The sequence below is a fragment of the Amia ocellicauda genome, chromosome 2 (assembly GCF_036373705.1).
Source record: "Amia ocellicauda isolate fAmiCal2 chromosome 2, fAmiCal2.hap1, whole genome shotgun sequence".
NCBI classification, from domain to species: Eukaryota; Metazoa; Chordata; class Actinopteri; order Amiiformes; family Amiidae; genus Amia; species Amia ocellicauda.
In genome coordinates this window covers 26,049,080-26,066,907 of record NC_089851.1, presented here as the reverse complement: position 1 = coordinate 26,066,907, position 17,828 = coordinate 26,049,080, and the positions used below count along the sequence as shown (strand labels likewise).

Here is a 17,828-nt window from a genome sequence, read left to right as displayed (position 1 = left end):
TCTTATACCTTGGCAGGTAAAAAAATGTTTGTTGCAGACTGACCTCTCTAAAGTACAATGTAAAAATGGTAATGTGAGAAAATAAATTCTTCTAGTTTTTTGGATTTTTATTTGCTTTATTTTTTTAAATAAATTCAGAATTGTCAATTATCATTTCCTTCATAGCCTGCTACTATGAAATTGCTAGCTTTTACTCAAGTCTCACTTACCAAGCTTATAATTACATATTTTAGCTTATAATTAATTGTCTTTTTGCTTTCCTTATTTTAGGTATATCCTCAGATATCATATCTTTTATGCCTTTCACACTGAAAGCTAACAATCTTTACATGCTGGAGGTTTCTGCAAGTAAGTATATTTTCTATAAAAAAGTAAATGTATTGCAATGTACTTTAAATTGTCTTGGGCTGCAAATGGATGATTAATTCCTTATTAATTTACTTTTGTTTGTATGCAGGTTCACAGCACAATCTTTGGGGTAAAACTCAGTTCTTCTTCTCCACCAATGAGGTTCCCCAGGGTATGACCTGCCAGGTCCAGCCCAGTAAGGGATATGAAATTCGCACAGACTTCAGTGTCTTCTGTACATCAGGGAAAGAGGTGGGACTATTAAAAAACACTGTAATATTCAGTAAAATAACAATGTATTCTCCCCAGAAATAATATATACAGGAACGTATTACTTTGAAAACTTTTGTAGGGAAAATAAAGAAAGCAATATTTTATCATTTCAAAAGGAAACAATAAAATAAACATTAAAGTGATTTTAAATTTGCTCATAATCTTAAATTAGCAACTCTGAAGAACTGACTTTGAACAGCATCATGTTGTCCTGTTACTAGAGAGAAAATGAGCATGGCTTTAAATGTTTTATTAAATATGGCCCATTATGTTTTATTATGTTTTTTCCTTTGTTTGTTCAATGTTTCATCCTGTAGGACCTCCTGTATGTGTATAGCTTCAGCACTGCCAATTCTTCAAGGAAGACTCTGTACAGAGGGCGAGATTTTCAATATTTCTTCAACCTCCCTTCTGGAGAACCAGCAGATAACTATAAAGGTAATGAAATGGAACTTGTTTTATCTTCTTGTTATTACGGTGGACATGATATGAGAAAAGAAAAAGCTCCATTTATGGAATGTCACTGGAGTAAAAGCACTTCAGAAAAGTTAAAGGAAAAGTGACATCTTTATAGTGCTCTTATTCTTCTTCAAATCCAAACATGAAAAACTAAGACATTTGGAAAGAAAGAAAACCATCTTATATCCTTAAGAATCATTTAAAGCAAACTCACTTTTGCACTCACCAGCGGGTATGATGATTATATTATTTATATTTATATTATTAGTTTTCTTCTGAGGATGTGACTCTTAAAACCTTCGAATTGTTTGCATCTTGCATGTTCTTCAAATACTCGGTTACAGCTGTTGTATAGAGATTGGTTTGTATTAACTTATTCTTTATATGTTTAAGAAATATGTTTCACACTGATAATTACATTTGGCTTTTTACAGTTACCATTTACATTGAGATACACAACAGATTCGGGTCTGCAACACAGCCATGCCCTGTGAATGTGACGGTCCTGCCCAGCTTCTTGAGAAGCAACTCCTCTGCCTACAGTCCTGAGCAGGAGCTGTAAGATATTTTTTTGTTACTCCACTGTCTAGCGAAACTCTGTTTAATTAAAATACATACACTTATTTGGTTATACTCTGCCTGTGCTCCATAACAAATGAATGGGGCACACTGGTCAGTTTTCATCATGGGGGAAGCCATGAAATATGTACATTCCTTATTTGGCTCCTGAACTTCTGAGGTCTGAGTATCAGTGATTTAAAATCATATATTTTAGATATAGGCAAGCATTTCCTTTGGTTTTCCAGAGGTTGTTTCATATGATTTTGGATGATTAACAGACTGTGTTGCTTCTCAGTTATGTGGATGGCTTGAGAAACCTTACAACCCTCATGCACATGGGGAACAGCGTCACGACTCGAAACTATGTGACTCTGCTGACCAGTGTACTAAACCGGCTGGCCCTGGATCCTGCGGCCTCGAAGGAGCTGCAGACGCAGACGAGGAGTGCCTTGATCTCTGCAGTCTGTGAGCTCTCTGTGAATAAGCGGGTACTGTACCTCTCCTGCCGTATCTGTTACATACCGAGCCTGTACAGCCCCTGCTCTGTTTCATTGTGGAATGCAGTAAACAATTCCACTGCCTTAGCCTTCCGTTATCCTTAAACGCTCTGTTCTGCATTGTGTGAGTTCTGTTAGCATTTCTCAACGGGAGACATCTTTTGAAAGATGCAGTCAGTTTAATAGGCCCTCTCTAATTGTAACTGTGTTTCCTATTATTTAACAAAGCCAGTTTAACTCAAAGAAAGCTGGTATTTGAGAGAAGAAGGGATGAATGTTATTTATGCCTTTATGGATGTATAATGATGTCTACACTGCTGGATTTATATAAAATACCTTCTTAATTCTTCCCAGGTCTTGACAAAATGTGATTTATAAAACCTGCTGGATAAATCTCCTCCAGCCAGGGCTGGATACCCCTGCCTTTCTTAATTTAATTGTAGTGTTTTGGGGTTCTCCTGGTAACGATGAGAATACGCCATAGTTTGTTCTCGAGTGCCCAGTTTATTAAGACTTATGCCAGCACCTGCAGCTAACAGCAAATGTCCATAACCCTGCACACCTCTTCGTGGGCTGGGGCCCCCACAATTTAAGCCCTCAGCTAGACCATCCCGCCCGTAGAGCTGCTCCAACCAATCATACACATGCATCATTCGATAGCTCTGCATGCATGCTTCAGACAGTATAACCTCAATTAGACTGACATTCTTGAACTAATACCAACGACTATTTACAATATTATTGTCCAGATCCCTTACAGAATGTGCCCCCCCCACCGTGCGTTACAATATGATTCTCACAGGAATATGTTTTAGAGTGTGTGTGGATGTAACATGATGAATAAGATGTTATTTTTCAAATTGCCTTTTTAATAAAGATAAATTCATTAACTCGGCAAAGCTTTACAAGACAGACCTTTTTAAATATGTAGGTTTCAATCAAACACAACACAGTACTACAGATTGTTGAACCAGGAACAAAAAGGTTGAAGCAGTGATGCGAGTCTTTCCTAAACTGACCTCAGCTGCTGCAGTGCTTTGAAACATGTCTTAAGCTGTGGGGTTTTGCTCATTTCTCAGCTCTGGTAAAATTGTTGCTGATGCAGAGTCCTGGGAGCTATTTTTATATAATAACACTTCACTAAGTCAGCAGTCCAGCGGTTTGATTTGGGAGGATGAAAATGTACATCTAAGATGAGCATGTTGATAACCAAGACAAATGACAATTTTTGTAGAAGATTAACAAGCAAACTAACAGTGTTGACAGTGTTTGATTTGTGACAGAGGAGATGATCACTTCAGATGATGCTGGAGAAAAGGCATTCTTAGCGTTTCCATAAATAAATGTTCCCTCTTCTTATTCTCCAGGGTTGTGTTCTTCTTTAATTGACCCATGTTATTGGTTCACTGCCCAGCGGCTCAAGACAGCCAGCTGTACTGACCAGCTGAATTCAGCTCAGTCCTCCAAGATGCAAGTGCATCCATTGAGTTGCACAGGGTGAAATAGGATCACGCTTGTGAGCGGATCAACTGTTGTGTCTCTTCTTTGCATTTCCTGTGATGAATTGTAATATTCTTAATATGGTGAAACCCCCAAAACAAGGCTGGTACCAATGATTCTGTTCCTCAACTTCTCTATTCTCAGCACACCACAATCCCCAGTGTTCAAGGAACTCTGACAGTGGTCAATTTAACACACAGCTTTTGTGAGAAGATTTTTTAGATTATTGCAGTGAGAATATTTTCATCTTTCAATCTTCTGCAGGCATTGATGCTGGATAATATCAGCATGCTCAAAGCCCTCATGAGGGTCACCAGTCAAGTAAGTATGTCCTGTCTGAAATGTGAGTGTCCCTCAGTATTAAATGCTATCATGTCATTGTGTGTCTTTGTCCTGCCACTGACAGTCCGTAACAGGTATTACCAGCTAAAGTTCGATATCTTCAGATGCCGAAGGTCTGCTGTGAAGTATTTCTTGAAAAAGTAATTCAATAAAAAAAGTATTTCCTTTTTAGTATAACGATCATGTGGGTTTTGGTTGCTATATCATGCTCTGGAGCTCAACTATTGAGAACTAATGATTAAGAATTTTAAAGCTTCTGAGAAAGTGTTTATGAAAACTAGATTATATCTGAACATCATGTTTTTTATGTAAAATAATTAAGAACTCTCAGGAAGGCTGGGCCAATGGTGCAAGACAAAAGTATGGTCTGGAATAAAACTTTCAGAGGCAGAGCTAGAGAGATCATTTGTTTCCCCTACTTCTCAGTTCAGCAGGCTTACAAAACTAAAATTAACAATGTAAGTTACAGAGTGAACAAAGCAGATTACATGAAATTGAATTAAATTAAATTAGTCCGCAGCTGCTTCGCATTCAGTATACGATTTATGAGCTTGTCATGAGGAGTAGTGCTTCAGAATATTTCATACTAGCAATGGATTCTAATTCAATACCAGTGAAGTACCAGGGTTTTCCACAAATTGAGGTTTACAAATCTGCCACATTACTGGAGAATGTTTGCTTCCAGAAATGGCTTTCAAACAAATTGCCCAGACTGCAGGAGCTATTGTAAATCAAAGGGATGCATTGAAAAACACAGCACTCAGCATGAGGTTTCCAAAATTAAACAGTTCTGTCTTTTTTACAGTTACAAACTGCATCTTGGATGTGCCAAGCAGTTGGCCACCCCACTGGTCAAACCAATTTATATCCATTTCAATTATTCTTTCAGTTACAGACAATTAAGAGAACTGCTTGGCACAGAGAGCAAAATTTCACTAACAAACAACAAAAGAAATGTAAATATTGAAAGCATTTTAAAAACTGGGAATAAATCCAAAATCAAAGTGAACCTTAAATAAATAAAAAATGTATAAATACATACCATATACATTAGAAAACTAATATATCCCTTTTTTTTTGGCAACCTAAAATACCATTTGTGTGTGTGTGTGTGTGTGCGTTTGTTTGTTTAGGTAACATTTGATAGTGCCAAACTTGTCACTGGCCACGTTCAGAAATTGGCAGCACAGTTCAGCAGACCTGACACCGCAGCCATCTACGTCTTGGATGAGTGGACAGTGAGCAGCCTGCTGTCACTGCTCTCCAATGCTCTGGAAGCCCGTCTCCCTGCCTCAGAGGAGGGCATCCAGCTGACATTGCAGGGGATCCGGGCCTCCTCAGACCTGCTGCTGGTGAGACAGTTTATACCTTTCAAATATGGCTTTTCGTTCATGATAGATCATAATTGTAGATTCCATGTATTTTCTGATATACAGCAGCTGATCTGAAATTAATATTGTTGCGGTGTGTTTTTGTTTTTCAGAACTATTAAACATATTTGTATCAGATATTTACTTCACTTATCTTTCTTCATCTGTATCATCCTTTGCTACATTTTCACTTTTCAGTTCCTATCAGGAAATGGATAATGAATTTAAGTCCAGAGCAAAAAACTTTCTTGATTACCTTACATAAATAGTAAGACATCTTTCCAAATGAAAAACACAGTGGCAGACATTATTGCTTTTCTCTGACACCATTGTCCAGGCACATAGACAGCCAGCGAGGAGAATGCAAAGAGAAAAATAAAAGTACAGATAAGAACGTGATCTCATTATGAAAATATATGTTCCACATTTGCACACGTAACCTATTACATGTGACTATTGAAATGCTTGTGTTAATGTGAAAATCTGACCACTGGGTATCCATTATTGAAACAGTAAAATCTCTATTAATAAGAATGTATTTAAGTATTTAAGACTTAAGCACAAATCCCTTCCCAAAGGTTTCTCATTACTTGGAGAGTGACAAAATCATCTATTACCCCTTTCACACCGAGCACAAATGTCAGATTGCAGTCTGTGTTGAAGCACAGTTTTTAACAGTGTGGAATAAACTGGTAAAAACATGTCAAATAGACAGCACCAGACCCCTCTAGGGGTGTGTTTTGACAGTTTAATACAACTTCTGCAGTGTGCAAAGGTCAAATAGAATGTACAATATTTTATTTTATTTATTATTTAATTTATTGGCTCACACCGGCTCCCTATTACCTTATTTGTTTCCATCATAAATGTCACATGAATGTGGCCACTGCAAACTGAGAAAAGCAAGTTTTCTAATTTACTCTAAATAAGAACAGTGAAGGACTTTGAGAGAAGGAAAAAACACATATGATCACGCTCGCTTTTGAATACATTTGAATTTAATGATTTAAGCTTGGAAATGTGTGCTTTCTCTCTCTCTCCCTGGTTTATCAGAGTTATGTGCTGATGAATAATGTCACAGAGTACAGTGTGAGCACCAGCCTGATGGCGCTGAAGATTAGTCGGCAGTGCAGATTTCAGGGCGCAGTGAGCAGCTCCGGCTCCACCACCTTCTACCTCCCACCGACGCTAGGGCAGCACAGCAGCAGACACAGCAGCAGCAGCAGCACAGACAGGACGTGCTTCATCTCTCGGCTGATGTTCTTCAGACGAGACCCTTACTTCTGGGCCACAGCGCCAGTGAAGGTTTGTTGTGGAGGAAAATGTGAGGCATTGGGGCCCCCTGCTGGCCGAACTGGAACTAGAACAGAGAAAATAAACATTAGATTAAGGACTGCATTGATTCAATGAAAACTTTGACCCCACTGGTAATAGGAAACCACACACAATGTACTTGTCAGCGGTTATATTTATGAGTGTCTCTAAATTCAAATACACGGCCAAAAAAGGTCTCCACATTGAACAACTCTCAGAAGTCAGAAACCTAGAGGAATAGTAATGAAGATGCAGTAGGAATTAAATGCTGTTTTTTGGGGAATCAATACCAGGCCAAAACAGTCATTCTGTGTGGGTGAATTATCTTTCTATGATTCTAATTATGAACACTAGACGTGAATTATACTAGTAGTAGTATACATGTTCATGCCTCTTGCTATAGATGGACACCCTGTTGCTATAGGCAACAAGACATTTTGTTTAGTTTTATTCCGTTTTGTTTGCATACAATACTCTGGTAGAATTATCACTACAACAATATATTTTAATATACTGTATATCAATTTGTATAAATATTGGAAATCATTTTTAATATAATAAATACTTTCCAGTAACAAAGTGTTCTATTATCGTACTCCAGGTGTTCTGTGTTTATTATGTTATTTTGTTTTGTTTGGCTGTCTGGTTATGTGGCTTTAGAACAACAAGCTAGTGAGAAATTAGTTTTTTTTTCTTTTTTTTCTTGCATGGTTGTCCAAACGGAGATGCAAGGGGGCATTCAGTCGGGTGGAAGTGTGGGGAAATAGAAGGACATTATTCAAAAAAGCATAATGACAAACATCATAAAGTTGATGATATTGTGAAAGGCAACCAAACTCAAAAAAACATTTAAGAAAGAAGCAATGAGTTTGAAACTAAAAAAAGATTAGAAATGTGGGTGCAAAACATTAATGCGGCTAACAGATATTTCGTTCTGGTGAATACTAATACTGTTACTGTTACCGTTAAATTCTTGTTGTTTTTATTTCTGTAGATCAATGGTGACATTGCAGACCTGACTTTGTTTAACTGTACCACCAAGAAAGAGATCAAAGCACATGCACTGTCCACACCAGTCACCGTTGAGTTTGACAAGAGATGGGGAAATGTAAGTTTTATAACCCAATAAAAGTTATTCTACGTTCCTAACAAGCATATTTTAAACAGAAATGGTGCCAGCCATTTTGTTGTGTCTTGTAAATAGGGAGGCAGTGAGAATAATGCGATAAACATTGGATTATGCTGGGCAGGGATTGGGTATCTTGTAGTGCTGATTTTTCTTTTACCTTTTCTCTAGTTGTTCCTGCTTGTTTAGAGCAAAACATTGGTGGGCAGGTGTCAGCTATCTAACTGAGTATTTTCACAAAGGAAACAAGCTTAAAACGTTTCAGCTTTGTATTTCAAAATGATCAGATGTGAAAACAGCAGTGGTTTCCAAAAAATTCTGCAGGTCTCCATGCTTTTATTTCCTCTGCCTTTCTGTGATTGCTGTTTTTGCCACTACAGGAAAGTGGCTCCCCACAGTTCTATCTGCTACGAAATGAAATTAATATCCACCAGTTCAGCATCAAGCCAGAAAACCTACAGGAAGCACTGCAGATTTCAGTGGATTTTATCAGGCCTGACAACCACACATTTCCAATAATGCTTTTGTTCAGGTACATAGGGCTGCTGACACTGCACATGCACACGCAGTACATGGAGAGTTAGTTCATGAAGTGTACAGATTCACACTGGTTTTATTTTTCTAATGGGCTAATTCTCTCCGGTGGAATACTTGCAGAGGAGTTCTAGAACTTAGTGTTAAGGTGAAATAATGAATGTTGTATGTTATAAAGTTTGGCATTATTAAACAAATATATATACACATTATAATAAGGAATTTAAACACTGCTACTATGATAATATTTTCATTGCAGTAATTTGCAAGTTGATTTATATTGTCTATTTTTAAAATCTATAAACAATCTACTGTTTAATACAGATGTACAATATCTAAAGGATTTGTAAATCATTTTTGGGTGCTGTTTTTTGTGCCTTTAACTTGTTATACCCAGGATGCTATCACATGATTGACATTTGTTCAGAAATTACATTGTAAATGGAAACTGTGAGTCAATAACATGAATATTTGTTAAGATATTTTAATTTTTTTGCCCTTTGTAAAGAATGTTTGAGAAACCAACTCCCAGCTCATACAATGTGAAGAAGATTCATCGCTGGGAGGGAAATACAGTTCACATTTTCATGTCTTCTTCTTCATTGAAAGGTTGGTTATTCATTGAAGTTAAACATTTTTTAAATCGTGTAGAGCTTCTGTAGGTTCTTATCTGTGTAGAAATATATATGAACTAAAATAGAAAGCAACATTTACAGTGGGGGACAAAATCTGTGAAAGATCCCCACTGATTGATTCATTGATTTTTATTAGTGTTATATGCCATGTTTCAGACCTTCAGTTAAAGGCAGTTAAAAGACAATTTGATTATTATGTTTTTGTATTATTTTAATTGTTATAAGCATTTTGTCTCATTCATTTGTTTTCATAGATCCAGGAAATTATTACTTGGCTCTCCTCAATGCCAATTACAACAGAGCGCCTAGCAATAAGTACATCACACATGCTGTGAACTACACCTTGAGGATTGAGGGGACGCGGTGTCTGTACTGGGATGGCATTAAAGACTGGAAGTCCGATGGCTGTGTTCCCCTTCAGGGCTTGTCTTCTAGTAAAGTGAACTGCAGGTAGATCTCTCAAGTTTACCTGACAGGATGAGAGTAAATGACAAAACATTAACAGTTTCTGAAAACTAAGTGGTTATTTAGGAGTAGGGAAGGGTGCGAAGCAATGCATACTGGGGAGGCAGGCTTTGATTACTGTATTTATCTGTGTGTGCCACTGAAATTTTGCAATTGTCCTGTCTCCCTAATTAATTCCCAAGAACTCAATACACAATCATTAGCCAAACTTGGGCATCTTGTATTAGAGCACTTGGTTCTAGAGAAAGGATTGTCAAAAAGAAAATGTAAAACTGTTTACCTAATCTTTTCTGTGGGAACTTTAACTATAACAATTGCTAAAAAGAGAGAAAAAATAAAAATAACTTCACTGTGCTGTTTTTTTTTTTTTGTTTTTTTTTTTTAGTTGCAACCATCTGAGAACATTTACAGTTGCTTACCAGGAAATAAGAAGCGAATACAACTGTACGGATGTGTCTCAGTTTATTAGGTAAGTAAACTCGCCATGTCGGTCTGCATTTTTGCACCCTGATAATGTTCTCAAATGTTTTGTTAGATTCTCAGGATAGTGAAATCGGTATAGAAGGACAGGATGTCATGGCAGTCAGTGTTTTAGGATTATGACTCTCGTTATGTTGCAGTGCCTTTGACAACCTCGTCCTGTGCAGTGTGATCCTTATCTCCCTGGGAGCCTGCAGTCTTCTGGCTGTTGTCTGCAAGCGAGCGGACATGGCCAATGAGAAGAAGGGTAGCTTAGTCCTCCTGCAGGACAACAGCCCATCTGACCAGCAGATGTACACAGTCACGATCGACACAGGCTTCCGGTCCAGATCCATCATGACGGCCAAGGTATGCGTATGGGAATGGCACTGTTGAGATGTGTTTTGGATTTTTCTACAAAGTAGTTTTTCATACAATGCACAACCAGTAATGAGGCAGCTTGCTAAGGAACTGTGCAGTGAAGGTTAGCGAATTGCTCTGTGCATTTTGCAGGTTCACATTGTCTTGTATGGTGAGGAAGGGGTTTCAGAAACGAGAGAATTGAACTGCTCTGAGAAAGTGCTGTTTGAGAGAAACTCGAGACACACGTTCATCTTGAGGTATGTGTTATCTCCCTATTGTTCTGCTTCACAACTTCTCTCACATTAAAGTTTTTATCATTGTTTTTAGTTTTTTCTTAGTGTTTGCACTCTTGATGGCATTTAGTATAATGACAAAATACTGTTTTAGTAGATAAAGGACATATAATTCACACACATTCATAAGACACTGTGGGACACAAAACCTGCAAAGTGTTCCATTCCAGGGCTGTTCTATGACAACATTGCTTACTATAACCATTCATAGCAAAATATCAATTGTGAGACTCCAGTAGCATATATAATTTACCATTCAATTATGTCTATTGCTGTTATTTACACCATATTAGTAACATATATTTTTTTTATTTGTTTTTTTTAATGGCTGAATTACATTGTACAGCCTTACTGACATTATGAATATTGTTTCTCAGCTCTTTTGACAGCCTGGGTCCTATATGGAAGGTCCACCTTTGGCACAACAATGCCGGCCACTCGCCCAGCTGGTATGTCAGCCATGTGATTGTCAAGGACCTGGGCACTGGCACCAGCTGGTTCTTCCCGGCTGAGTGCTGGCTGGCTGTGGATGAGGGTGATGGGAAGGTGGAGAGGGAGCTGACATCTCTCACTCAAGGCCCTGGATTTAAAAAGGTGTGTGTTACAAGTCTCCTTCTGCAATACAGTCAAATAAAATGTAACAAATGAAAGATAATCTCCTTTTTTTAATGTGCGTGACCTATTTAAAAGAGAGATCTCACATTGTAGTTATGTTGGTCAAAGTTACTCTTGTTTTTGTTTTGCCCTTTAAGATGAGTGATGTAATTATTAATGATATAGAAATAATCAAATCATTATGTTTGTTCATTGATAAATATAGTGCAAACAGGTTATTCTGGTTAGTTTCTATATCCCTTTTTATATACTGACAACAAAACCATGCACAGATGTCTCTTTGTTCTTTATATTTAATATCTTCACTCTGTTAACAATGAGGTTGTTGTAGATGGACCTGTATAACAGGTTAATCTTTTTTTCTTATTTTTGCTTTAACAAACCTTTCTTAATACACTGGGGGTTTTCCACGCATAGTCACAGGATTGGGGTTACCAACATCACATAGCCTATGTATTTTTGATGAAGGAATCCATTACAATTCCATGTAATCTTACTCTTAAGTGTTGCAAAACAAAATGTGTGTGCCAAAACTAGACAAGTTACACTTTCTAGCTATAACATATGTAAATATAGATACATATGTAAACAATATAAATATTTACTTAATTGTGCCTGATGAAAGTTAAAAATAAATAAATAAATGTTTAAATTCTTACAGATCTGTTACCGATGTGCCTGTACGCAATGCATTATGAAATTGAAAAATTAAGCGGCCTGCTATGGAGTCGCATCAAAGATAACCCTCGTTCACATTCTTCTTTTGTCTGCATATATATCAGTTGCTGTACATCAAGCTGACCGAGTATCTGGAGGATTTTCACTCGTGGGCCTCTGTGTACAGCCGCCCCTCTCACAGCCGCTTCACACACACCCAGCGCCTCACGCTGTGCCTCCTCCTGCTGTCGGGCTACATGCTCCTCAACACGCTGCTCATTCACTTCAGGGATGACCAGGTCAGTGGTGGCCCACGGCCCCATACTCTTGCTTTTCAGATAGATTATGAAACACTGCTTCAATTAATCAAGCTGCTATCTGATCTTCCTGCATGAGTTATTCTTTGTATGTAGACTCTCATTTAATCTCCAGTGCTTGGTTATTGTATAGATTTACAACAATACTATGAAGGGCAGTACTTTTAAATTTACAGGTCATTTTTATATAGTATCTCTGGGGCCTTTATAGTTTAATGTTTTGGGTGGTGGAGGTGATCTCATGCTGTCATGCATATTTATAGCAAATGCAAGATCCACAGAAATATAAGTAATGCATTAATGTGCTGTGAGAGTGTAAACCGGTATATTGTGATCCTTGACAAACAGTGAAACAAGATCTGATGTTGAGCATCAAAGGTTAAATTGTAAGTTATTGGTTATGGATAAGGTAGAGAATAGTCAGAATAGCACAAGTAGTTACAGAGCATTTGTTAGACAGTTTGTTTTTAATGTTCTCTTTGTTTTTAATTTGTAACTACAGTACACAGCTGAATTTGGTCTCATTGATGTCTCGGCTGTCTCCCTGGCAAATGGATTCCTCAGCACTCTGGCTGTGCTTCCAGTGGGGGCTCTGCTTTCCCTGCTCTTCCGCTTCAGTCAGGTCAGTTTCCTCACAGGCAGTGGGTTAAGATACTTATTTAATTATTTAAATAGTCAGTCTTGTTTAAAAGAATGGTAAAAAATAAATGGAACACTTAAAATAGGAGCTTCCAAAATGAAAAGAAAGTGATCTACCCATATGAGTGATATGTGTTCTTTCTGTAGTGAAATAGGTGGGATTAAATGCAGTCTTGTTGCATAAATGTACTCCCTGCTCTTTTCACTGACATATGAAGACCTAAACAACATGTTGTTCTTTTGAATGGAAGGTACCCACTGATCAAGATGCCACCGCAGCACAAACCCAGACTAGAAGAGTGTCAGATGTCTACTCTGTGGAGGGTAGGCACAGGATCACTATACTTCTCGTACAGTGTGTTCTGAAAAGAGAGGCAACAATCTTTGATGTTCTCTGAAATCAGATGCTGAGGTGCAAGGTGAAATATATAAAGACACATCTGATAAATGTCTGTGTTCATTTTAGCTCACAGGGATGCCCTACTGGCAGAAAACAGTGTCTTTGAGTCCTACCTGTCTTGGCACAACCTCCAGCAGTGGGCACAGGAAGCTTGGAGGAAAAAGTATGAGGTAAACAACAAGTAGTACCTCTTGTTTAACTGTGTTGTAATGTTACATTTGTAGACCAAGGCTCACAAGTTTTCATTTAGCTTTTTCTGCTTTGTGTGGAGAATATCCTTGGCTACAATAGCTTTTGCATTGGTTAAGGCTGCAAGGCTGATCCAGAATGTGTCCTTCCATGTCTTAGCTCAGAGGTCATTAGTCTTCTTTAAGGGGATTAAAGCACCTTTAATCATGAACATCTTTTATGGACAAACCCAATTTTAATAGCTATTAACACTTACTGGGAAAAATGATGTTCCTGAACCTCAGTTGTTTTTATATACAATGTCATATTTATAGTATTGCCTATATACTGTCAGTTCCTACATAGCCAAATTCACTATAAGAAAATTTCAATTTTTAGAAGGGCTTTGTTCCTCTAAATGTGAATGAATAATAGTGTTTGCTAAGACTGATAGAAGATAGATAACAATACTGGAAGCAACTGATTAAACATCTCAGTGTAAAGACTGGTTTTAACTGTACAAACATTGTAATTGAGACTATCAGGTGAAAATCTAATGAAAAACTATTACCTTGTATTGTTGTTGCTGTTGTCCCAGAGGGGCCTGGTGGAAGGGCACTCTCCCAGCCTTGTTTCAGTGCTGTATGGAGGTCCGAACAATAAGAACCCAGGGCAGTGCGGCTCTGATTTCAGCTCCAGTGGCTTTGAGGATTGCAGCTTGCAAGACGGCAAACTCCAAGCCAAAGACTTCAAGCACAGCCACAGTGATCTCCAATCCAGCTTCTCCTCAGGTACTAACTGCCCTCTTACAAATGTCTTAAATCGACCGCAGGAAATCAAGAAACAAGAACGGCTTGGATATTCCATTGCTTGCTTTTTTTTTTTTTTTTCAATGTAGGCTGTATTGTTGAGATGTACAGTTTGTAACACTTACATTTTTCTCTTCAATATTTTTCTTTGAAGTAAAGCCCAGAAATGTACCCTTATGACCTGACTTAGGTTTGTAGTCTGAAAACTAACAATCAGGCCATTCTAATCTGTTTCACTGTAGTGGCTTGAATAGCAAACTGAGATTTCTGACTGACAGCCAGGTCACTGGCACTCCAGATTAACATTATTTTTGTGACCATGTTTGGTAGAATAAAGAAAAGGGTGCATGAGGAGATATGGGAAGGAAACACCTTTTTCTCAGTCTGTCACACACAAGAATAGCTTTTAGCCTTCAAGGTAGAAATGTCTTTTATGGCCTAGCATAACAATTTTTTTCTTTTTTTCAGAGCAAGGTTGTGTATTTGAAAAGCAAGCTTCTGGAGGCAGTAAAGTTGTGCTGCCTTCCTGGTGTCGCTATGTTGCGTGGACACTCTGTTTGTCACTGTCTGTCACCTGCATTGTACTCAGTGCAATCCTGGGAGTAAAGTATGTACCTCATACTCCCTAATTGCTATTTTTAACACTTTTCCTTTTCCTAAACCGATACATAAAGGGCTAGTTTCACTGACACAGATTAGCACTCGTCTCTTGGATTACCCAATGTAATTGTAGTTAAAGTAATGCTAGACTAATGCTAATAAAGGTCTGTGAAACCAACTGAAGGTGTTGCATTCCAATACATGGGTCTTTTTATAATTTAAGTTACTATAATTTAATATATAGATAATATCACATGAATAGTTGGTGTCACAGACATAGATTAGCACTAGTATTGGACTACACTACTCTAAATAACATGGGTAGTCCATGTCTTTGTCTTGAGTTATAAACTTTCTTCTGTTCATTTTGGCTATTTTTCAATCTCTTTATTAAAAAATGTGTATTTCCTTAATACAGATCTTTAGTCATACAAATTGCACAGTATTATGCACAGCAGACAGTATAGGAACTGTTAGATTATGCTTCATTGGGCTTGTTGATAATGCTTCTGTTCTTGTTCCATTCCCCAGGTTTAGTAATACAAAGAGTCTGCTGTGGATACAATCTTTCTTTTTCTCCCTGTTTTTCTGCATTTTTGTAGTGCAGCCTTTCATGGTAAGTTCAGACCTTCATTACATTTTAAACACATTTGAGGAACAAAGCCAGTCATCTTTTACAGACAATCCCAGAAACAACACATACTCATTAAAAATCCTCCATAATCACCTGCAGCATGAGGTCAAATCTAATGTACATCTAACAGATGTATTTACATTGTGGCTCTGTTTTAAGATGCTGTTCAGGATTGTGTTGAGATTTTCTTTGGTCTTTGCTCTAGATCTTCATTGCAGCAGCTGTGGTCTCAATGCTGTTTAAAGGGAGCTGTGATTTCTATAAAGGCACCACGGAAACAGGGCCTGCGTTTGAAGTGAAGCACTTGAACTCCAAAGGTGTCTCGCTCACCACAAACTACTTACACAGCCCATTCCATCACCCACAAGACGGACACACGCATTTCGACAGGGTAATGTTTCCCTCGGATTTGAGTGGTCTCTTGTTCTTTACTTTAGGTCAGGCTGAAAATGTAGATGGAGATTTTAAACACTCTACAGTAGCTGGAAGAAACACAGCACATTGCTATCTTCACAAATGCTAAGTATTTCTGCAAAAGTGAGTTGGGATATTTGCTGAGCTTACACATGAAAATGGAAAGCACAATGCTTGAAAGCAGAAGAGTTGCTTCCAGTGTTGCTGTGCCTTTTTTTAAGGGGAGTGGCCTTGCTCCCCTGAACCCTCCAGTCATCCTCAATTCAATTACAAGAATATCACTGTATGTCACTGTGAGTAAACTGATGCATTTTCTTGGCCATAGATTTTAGCTGCCCGTCAGAGAGCTCGTTACCTGCGCCTGGCTCGACCGCCCACTTCTGCACAACTGCGGCAGGTTAGAGACAGGGTGAGGAAGGAGACTCTGAAACAAAAGACCCTCAGGTACATTTAGGTGATTGATCTGTTTTGGCAGTTCCAGCATGTGAACATGTCGTAGGTCTCGCACATTGCCATGAGTGGCACATTCCCATCTGTTGCCACGAGTCTCTGTACTTTGTGTGTATATGCCATTTTATTTGTTTACATTCTCATGTTTTTTAACCTTTACATTTTACGTCCATTATATTTACTTTGAACATTTCACCTTGTATTCGATGCAAGGTAATGCCTTTGATGTAGCTGTCTGTCTGACTTCAAGGAAATGTTTTTGAGCTGAGTCTATGACCTTTGCTGTTTAAGCCAGGAGGACTTTGAGAACGTAAATATATCCTTCACATGTCATTATTTCCTTTTGGAACAAAATGGTCCTAATCATACATCAGAGTAATAGAGGTTATTCATTTCTCATGTGGATTCCCCTAAAAAGGAACAGCTTTTTTTAACTGTATTGAACGGTACTGATAACTAAAATCCTACACTTAAAATTATCACTTACTTTCTTGGCAGAGAGCTTGTGCTTTATATCACCATGTTGTTCCTGCTCTTGTTCGTGACTTACGGGAAATTCTCAAGCAATCATTATCACCTGAATCAGGCTGTCAGAAAGGAATTCACCCGGTAAGATGATGCATTTACACCAAGTTGTCACGAAGAGATTAGAATGGTAGAAAACATTTTTATTGTACAATATTTCTGCAAGTTTTTGGTTATTTTGCTACTTCCCGAAAATATCATTATATATTACTTCTTCCAAATATATATTTGATCCAATTATTTACATCTGAGGTACAATGACTGTTCACTCCTTGCATAAAAGGCAACATTGTGCAACAACTGGACCAATATATAGAGAATACTCAACCAACAAGCTACCATATCACAATTCTCCTGACTTTAAATTGGACCTGGTGTAAAGTTCTAAAGAATTAAGGGATCAAGTCACAAAACATAAGAATAAATATTAATGTTAGAAATATATCTAATAAATATTAAAATGAAGCATACTCTCACTCTCTCTTGACTGTACAATTGTGATTACAAGCAAGACTGATGTTTATTCTGTTTTGTAACCAAAAGGAGCCCAAATAACCCATTTTCAGGGGTTAAAACCTATGAGGACTGGTGGAACTGGAGTTTAACCACTTTGCTGGATGGTTTGTACTGGGATACATGGTACAATCGTGCTTCAGCTGAGAGCAAGGTAATCACTCAAAATGTATGCAGCCTTCATTTAGAGCTGTATCCCGACTGTTACAGACTGTCACTGTAATTACAAAAGTATAGTACCAAACCTGATGCAGTTAACCATCTGAATGTAGTAATTTGCCAACACAACCATTACAGTCTCTGGTTTGTTGGGGTTTATTTATTATATTGTTTTTATTTCTTACATATGTGCTGGCAGGCAGGGGCTGTACATGGAACATGCATCCTGATTGGAGAGCCCACTCTTAAAAAGATACATGTCACAAACAGAACAGTGTGCAAGGTGAGCACTTTCTCATCCACTAGGAAGATTTGAGTTTCTCTGGATGTGTTTGTGGTAGGTAAAGGGCTGAACTAAACTGAAGTAACACTAAATCCAAATATGCTAA

The 17,828-nt window shown here is 37.9% G+C and overlaps 1 protein-coding gene across 1 annotated transcript in view; it reads left to right on the top strand.

Annotated features, from left to right (window-relative positions):
* pkd1l1 (polycystin 1 like 1, transient receptor potential channel interacting) overlaps nt 1-17,828 on the top strand; it is a 40,805-nt gene that overhangs the window by 15,048 nt on the left and 7,929 nt on the right. Inside the window, exons 16-43 of the mRNA XM_066689794.1 lie at nt 271-348; nt 458-600; nt 939-1,059; nt 1,515-1,638; nt 1,937-2,204; nt 3,903-3,959; nt 5,114-5,332; nt 6,404-6,655; nt 7,659-7,772; nt 8,171-8,322; nt 8,833-8,933; nt 9,214-9,409; nt 9,810-9,893; nt 10,045-10,252; nt 10,397-10,503; nt 10,917-11,139; nt 11,937-12,110; nt 12,631-12,750; nt 13,019-13,091; nt 13,234-13,337; nt 13,934-14,126; nt 14,613-14,751; nt 15,276-15,360; nt 15,584-15,769; nt 16,118-16,236; nt 16,741-16,851; nt 17,311-17,434; nt 17,639-17,722. Coding sequence (XP_066545891.1) covers nt 271-348; nt 458-600; nt 939-1,059; nt 1,515-1,638; nt 1,937-2,204; nt 3,903-3,959; nt 5,114-5,332; nt 6,404-6,655; nt 7,659-7,772; nt 8,171-8,322; nt 8,833-8,933; nt 9,214-9,409; nt 9,810-9,893; nt 10,045-10,252; nt 10,397-10,503; nt 10,917-11,139; nt 11,937-12,110; nt 12,631-12,750; nt 13,019-13,091; nt 13,234-13,337; nt 13,934-14,126; nt 14,613-14,751; nt 15,276-15,360; nt 15,584-15,769; nt 16,118-16,236; nt 16,741-16,851; nt 17,311-17,434; nt 17,639-17,722 — 3,959 coding nt within the window. The remainder of the gene's footprint in view (nt 1-270; nt 349-457; nt 601-938; nt 1,060-1,514; nt 1,639-1,936; nt 2,205-3,902; nt 3,960-5,113; nt 5,333-6,403; nt 6,656-7,658; nt 7,773-8,170; nt 8,323-8,832; nt 8,934-9,213; nt 9,410-9,809; nt 9,894-10,044; nt 10,253-10,396; nt 10,504-10,916; nt 11,140-11,936; nt 12,111-12,630; nt 12,751-13,018; nt 13,092-13,233; nt 13,338-13,933; nt 14,127-14,612; nt 14,752-15,275; nt 15,361-15,583; nt 15,770-16,117; nt 16,237-16,740; nt 16,852-17,310; nt 17,435-17,638; nt 17,723-17,828) is intronic.